The sequence below is a fragment of the Hydractinia symbiolongicarpus genome, chromosome 9 (genome assembly GCF_029227915.1).
Source record: "Hydractinia symbiolongicarpus strain clone_291-10 chromosome 9, HSymV2.1, whole genome shotgun sequence".
Taxonomy (NCBI): domain Eukaryota; kingdom Metazoa; phylum Cnidaria; class Hydrozoa; order Anthoathecata; family Hydractiniidae; genus Hydractinia; species Hydractinia symbiolongicarpus.
In genome coordinates, this window is record NC_079883.1 from 13,646,455 (window position 1) to 13,653,539 (window position 7,085).

The following is a 7,085-nucleotide window of genomic DNA, read 5'->3' on the forward strand; positions in this document are numbered from 1 at the left end:
TGTTAGTAGTCAAACTGTATTAGGCTACTTTAACATTTAGTTAGAGGTAGCTAAAGACCTATAGATAGATTGCCATAACAAGAAACACAGGTGAATAATAGTATACCAAACTGAATAAAAACTGCAAAAAAATAGGAGTATGTAAAGCTAAAGTATAGCTAGCCAAGCTGGTTCAAAATCTACGTTCCTTGCCAAAAACTTCAAATTGGTGATTTAAGATTTGTACGAGGATAGAAAAACGTAAAAATATATGTGCCTTAACATGAGAGAACAAATACTGCAACACTAAAAAGCTAATAGGCTCCATAGCATGTTTTCGTTGTTTACACGGTTTTGGCGTGATTCCGAAATTATTCCGATATTAAGCTGCGTCTAACCGAAAAGCAGAGGTCCCTGAAAATCGGGCTCTGCTCTGTTATTCCGAAAAAGCTGCGCGCAACCATTTCTAACAGACAGAATACGGCTATTATATATTAGTCCGTGGATAAAACCACGAGGTCGCCCGTCCTTTATATATATCGCATTTTATGTTTCCATAACACGACTTTTTTCTTGCACACAAACGGACAGACGGAATACGGCTATGAAACTAAGAGATGCAACTGCATAAAATAAAAGCTATTATCTGTAGACATAAATAGAGATAAAAAATTGTATGGATATATTATGGATGCATAAAAAGTTTTGCATAATATAATTTCTTAAAATGAAACTAGGAAATAATATACGAGAAACGACAGAGTTAGTTTGTACAACCAACAAGAGGATTGTTTAGATAGCACCATAAGGTCAGTAAAAATTTGATTTTGTGAAATACGTCAAGGAACTGTTGATTTAGTAAATACAGTTTTTAGAATTTTTGATTTTCGATTTTTCCACTCATACATTTCAAAGAAAAGTTTACTTTATGACCCATTAATGCTAAGTAAATCAGCATTTCTGAAAAAAATATGGCGGTGTTTTAGGAAAGGTGATTTCACAGGAAATGTCTTATTTTTATATTTTTCTTCAATTTTGGATAGCAATATCGTTGTTCATTCCTTTAATTTTATTATATATATTTTCAATCTAGTCAAAGTTATGTTTTATGTAAACATTGCCAGTGTTTTATCCACTTTCAGGTTTTTGGAGAAAAGGCAAGGAATGAGATAAAAATGGAATGCTTGCAAGTTATTTTTAAAACAGTGTGCTTTTATAAACATCAAACTTATGTGTGATTATTATAAAATCAGCCAAAAATCTATATGTATTTTCAAAAACACTTTATTAAAATTGCACGAAGCTTTTCGTAACAGTGTCGTTAGTTAAAAAGAAATTCTGAAATATTTTTTCACTTGATGATGTAACACTGTTACGAAAAACTTCGTGCAACTTTATTTTATTTCAAATAAAGCGTTTTTTTAAAAATACAACCACTGAGAGAGAGTGCAATTTCTGGAATTGCGTTTCTTTTGAAAACTAAAGCAATTTATTTGTATTCACATATTTAATTCTTATCTGCATTTAAACATAAAAAAATTAATTGACATTAATGCATCATCCAACCAAACGACTTAATTTAAATTTGGAGGAAGGAAAAGGAGAAGAAGGAATAACTTCTTTAAAGCCAAAGAGTAGTTAAATGTGAAAGTCATGTATTAAATGGCAGTGTGACTTCGGCACGTAAGTGTGACTTCCGCACGTAAGTGTGTCTTCGGCTCATAAGTGCGAATTCAGGACATAAGTTGTTTTCAGATTAGTTTATCATTTCACTAGTCTAATGCATCAAGTCACAGACCTACCCATCTCATAGGTTTTTCCCAGAGGTAGCTTACATAGCCTCGAAAACAGTACTTTGGCCATTCTACAACAGAAAAACATTGGAATCTGACTTGAATTTTTAGCCAAACTAAGGATGTGTCTGATTGAGCACTAAACATCCCACCTCCTTATTACATAAATTCTACTTTTAGAACAAAGTCGTCGTTGATTATAAATGCACTTTTAAGTCAATTCGTTCCTAAATCAAGCAAAGATTTACCTCACTTTCACCTTTATTATAGAAAAGTTTGTTTACACAAAGCCAGTTAAAGGGGCTACGAAACGGCTGTTGGTTTTAGACTTTAGTGACTTACACGAAAGTCTAGCTAATAGCGGTGGAAAAAATTGTGATTACTGGGGATGAAAATAACAACTTAAATGATCTAAAATATGGTATTGGGTATCCAAATATAACTAAAAATGACAGAAAAGTGCCCTACATATACTGAATATCCATGATTTATTCAATTTAGTCGTTAGCCCGTGGAAAAATCTATGGGCTCGCTCGTCCTTTTTATACTTGCGCAGCTAAGCTACCATTTTGCGTGACAGACGGACAGACGTATACGGGTATTATAATATAGATAAGTACCTACCTTGCTTTTACTCAAACTTTCCAATAAAATAAACTTAAACCTATATATGTCCTTCGAGTAAGTTTATAGCACACAAATCCAGTCTAAACAACAACAATGACTTAGAAATTAATAAAGGTATTAATTACATTCCTAAACGTAGTAACACAGCATTTTCTAACAAATACAGCTCCTCATGTTGTGTTTGTTCCCTCGTTAAAACAAACTTTCTATTTATTGATATTTAATATCGTAGTTTATTTTACCTCCCAAAAAAGAGAACACGTGTTTTTGCCGCTGACGATTATGCGTCGATGGAATTGGTTAATGCGTCTAATTTGTATAAAAGTTACCAAGTTTTAGTCTTGCTGAATCAGTACTTATAGAGTTAATAGAAAAAGGTAGTTTTTTAATTATTTCGAATATTTATACAGGATATAGCCACTTCAGTGTTTGAAACACTATTATTAATGTGGGTCCTATGTGCAGAATGTAAACATTAAGTATACACCGGCATTACCTACCCAATTTCCCTCACATGCCATGAGTTGACCCGTAGCTGTGGTAAAGACACTTGCTAAACATGACCGCGCTATGGACTGAACCACGGACCTTGTGATTACGAAGCGAACTCCATAACCACAAGGCTACATTGGTACTGAAAAACGCACCCCTCCCAGGTCCTTAAACTTTCCACCCTGAGCTTCTAGAGTTATGACATAGCTGGCATCACGCTGAGTTAACATCTTAGCTCAGTGGCATTTGTACGGTAATTTCTTATTTCACTGAAATATCTCCTTGCCTAGCATTAATATTGTCCGCAAAACGTATTCCGCATAACGACCTTTTATTTCCACCGAACTCAAATCTTTCTTTCTCTTCTTTTCACAGTCTCCCATGCTTCAGTACTCCTTCGTTTGAGCTGCTATCCATTTTGGAGCATTAACTCAATAGCATTATTTCAGATATTTAGCATATTTAGCGTGTTAACGTTTAGAGATTTAAAGATATTTCCAAATCTGCTACAAAAGCTTAACAGGGGGAAAGCAAGAGGAGAGAAATGAAAATTGTATTAAATATTACCATTGTATCACACCGTAAGTATCCAATTGCAATCATTCTTGATGGGAAATGTTATTTTGACTGTGACGTTGAGCCTGATAAGTGTATTATTGATGATGGTATTAGTGTAGAAGCTGTTCCTCACAGCCAGCTATAGAATGTCAAGTAGGAAGCAAACTTGATTAGAGAAGTGATAAAGATTTTAATCAGACTTTTAATGATGAATAATGCAAACACTATCTTCAATTGCAAAAAAAGAGGGTAGTCAAGGATTCACTCTAACGTGCATTTGAATGGTCTCAGAGGCACAACATAGGAAAAGGTGGCATTGCAGCCACCACTTTTGACATCTTAGTTAATTATCAATATTATATAAGGTTCTACTCCTTGAGACATTTTGTGAGCAAACTAACCTATACAGCATAAGCATATGACATGTAACGGTGTAATTTCTGCTATGTCAAGAAACTGCTTTTTTATGTTATACAGAACTTCTGTTGATAATTTGTTGATAACGGAAAAAACTAAAGAAAATGTTTTTGCATGGTATATTCCTCCCTTGACTTTTCGAACATTCAACCAGCTTAAGGAACGCCAAATGTGGTACAGAGAAACTATACGTTTAAATCGAATGAAAACTGTTCCAATGGCAGAAAAGGATTGAGAAGGTCGTGGTAGCTATGAATAACGTACAAATCAGATAAACAACAGTATGTCGTATTGGTGGTACGGCAAGAAAGCTGTAATCCTGTTTTTATCAGACGTCAAGCCTATTAATTCTTCATCGACATGTCTGACTTGCAAAAAAGCATTGTCACGCAAGAAATGTATGTAGAAAATTATCAAGCTTCATATGATGTGTTTATTTTATAAAGCAAACCTAAGTCTTATCGTTGGTTATATTTATATTTAGTCTCATATCGTTCTCATAACTTTAGTAAATCCATGGTTTCTCTACCTCTAAGATCATTATAAAGCATATGCCGAATTTGCAATGGGGCTTGGGCAAGTGGAAAAGCTCTATATCGTTTCACTTAACTAATTTTGAGTTAATATTCGAACAGGAAACATTTGAAAGTAGCTATTTGTCTGAAGTATTTTATCCTTTAAAAATATTAATAAATAAAAAAATGAATTAAATAGGTAAGGTAAAGGAAATAAATAAAAAGCGTGCAACTTTTTAAAGTGACCCAATACGATATATTGGACAATATGGATTCAATCACATCCCCTACAACTGTGGAATGTAGCAGCAATGAAAACATTGCAAAATCGGTTTTTCTTGCAACAGTTGCAACAAATGCAATACTTTTCCTTGTATCCGTAAAGACAAAAATTGTTTTTGTGACGTTCATGCTGAGTGCTACGTTTACATATTCTTGAATGAAAGTGACTACAGTCTCTGGGTTTTTAACGAAAATGTATTTTTTGTTGTTGTTGTTTTTTTTAATGTATTTTACCTTTGCAGCAATGTTTAAGAACTCCAATAATTGAAGAAAATCTGTTTTATTTCTATTAAAAACTTGTAATTTTTCAAATTTGCTCCTTAAAGGCCAATTCTAGTAGATGTTTCACAAATTAAATATGTATAAGGGAAACAAATTCCAGAAAAATTGATTACTGCTTCTTAATAACAACCCCAAAAGCTTTTTTTAGAAACAGAAACCTTTACTAGACTTTGAACATGGTGGGCTCTGAAGGGCGCCTAGAGAGTGAGTTTTATTGATAATGAGGTTTTGTTTTTTCATTTAAAGTATAGGCTTACCGCATCAGAGTAATCACCAACGAGTTCCGTTTGTTTTCTATTACAATGTGAAGGAAACATATTTTTATGCTTTCTTCACAATTTTGTGTAAAGAAATCATTTAAATGAAATGTACTTCTGCCACGTTGTTCTTTTTATGCGTATAACTAAATTAATATTTACAAAAGCTGATAAGGCTGAGATTGCTCCAAACAAAAATAAATCGTTTATGAATACTAAGTATTAAGTAGGCGAATCAATTAAACCAAGAATTTTTATTTTATAGAAATGGATTTCGCAAACAGATTTCTTAAAGCAGGAGACATGCTTCGATTTGAACGATCCGAACAGGCTTATACTCACTGGGGAATCTATGATGGTCAAGGTTACGTCATACATGTCACAGGTGATGCTGCAAATGATATGTTTTGGGAGTTCCTTCAGACATTTCAAGCAGCCACACATGCCATTAATGCATTTGTGAAAAGAGAGGAACTTTCGTTTGTTGCAGCGGGCAGTAAATTCTATGTTGATAATTACATGGATACGGAGAGGACTCCGTATGTTCAGGGAACCATTGTGGAAAGAGCGATAAGCCGTGTGGGCAAAGCATGGGTATACAATTTGCTTCAAAATAATTGTGAGCATTTTGCAACTAACATGAGGTATGGTAGACCGATAAGTCGTCAAGCGGCAAGAGGGACAGAACTTATTCAAGCATCTGGAGCTGGATTTGGAGCTGGAGCTGCAATTGTAGCTGCTAGTTTTATAGCGTCGCGTTACTCGTAATACAGATTGCCTGAATTAATAAAATGTAGAAAACATTGAGTTTATTTGACTTTTAAATCGTGTGTTTTACTTTCATGACAATAAAAATGTCTAAGAAGATTTCCCTATTATAACAATCATACTCAAAAACGTTACAGTATCATTAGGTAATGCATTAAAAGGTCTATGTGACTTTGGTACATAAGTTATTCCCGGATTAGTTATTGTAAAAGAAGAAAAAACGACTGTCTGGGTTCCAATTTTTCCAATTTGTTTACCTGTAAGAGCAGAAAACCAAAAATGCTCACATATATGAACTTTGAAATAACATTTACTTTAACCGTAAAAACTTAAATTGTAGCCACTAAACTTAAAAGAATAGACCAAACCTGAGCGTTTAGGCAGTTTATCCTTAAAGAAAAAACCGTTACCTAACCGCCAATAAAAAAACAAAATCAGCTTGATTTAACATAATGGCAATGTCTGTTTAAAACATTGATGTAAACGCTTTTTCAGTTGTAAAGAAGTTATCTCTTAATATAGTAAAAAAAGCACAACGTGTTTCATGGCAGCAACGAAAGAAGCCGCTCTGAAGTTTTAGTTTTTATTTAGGAAGATTGTAAGACAAAAATAAAAAAAAATTAGATTGATACATATTTTGCCAAGAATTAAGTTAAGTTAGGAAACTTCAATATGAAAACCCTTGAAGTCGGACCATAAATGATAATAGAGATAAGGGACTATGTAAACGAAGCCATTTTCTAAGCAAGCACCAAACATGATGCCACCTCTTTACTCGTCATACTCCACGTGTAAAACCAAATCGTCGTCCTGTATCTTTAAATGCACATTTTAAACCAATCAGTTCCTAATTGAAGGAAACATCTAATTCACTTTTACTTTTATTTGCAGAAAGCTAAATGAAAAGGCATGAATTTTGTTTAACCCACAAAGACGCGGGTAAATTAACATTTTTAAACTTTGTACTAAATTTAAGCCACATGTTTAATTTCTAAAATTGCCTTTTAGTTTTACTTTAAAGATTAAGTAGTTACCCAACTACTAAATACCCCTGCTAGATAAGATCAGATGCTCAGTGACACGTGAAGTGTCTGTTGTGAATTAATAAAATTTCT

At 33.5% G+C, this 7,085-nt stretch overlaps 1 protein-coding gene across 2 annotated transcripts; it reads left to right on the top strand.

Annotated features, from left to right (window-relative positions):
- Positions 1-577: 577 nt before the first annotated feature.
- On the top strand, positions 578-6,009 carry LOC130657586 (phospholipase A and acyltransferase 3-like). Of its 2 annotated transcripts, none has more exons than XM_057460573.1 (2): positions 578-788; positions 5,468-6,009. In XM_057460573.1, exon 2 carries the CDS (start codon positions 5,470-5,472, stop codon positions 5,968-5,970), a length of 501 nt encoding a protein of 166 aa, XP_057316556.1. In that variant the 5' UTR covers positions 578-788; positions 5,468-5,469; the 3' UTR covers positions 5,971-6,009. The 2 variants fall into 2 exon arrangements, with proteins under 2 accessions (XP_057316556.1, XP_057316557.1); XM_057460574.1 differs by lacking the exon at positions 578-788 and adding an exon at positions 1,518-1,662.
- Positions 6,010-7,085: the final 1,076 nt, after the last annotated feature.

Coding starts and splice junctions, on each gene's coding strand:
- LOC130657586 (XM_057460573.1), top strand. CDS start 5,470: ATGGATTTCGCAAACAGATTTCTTAAAGCAGGAGACATGCTTCGATTT.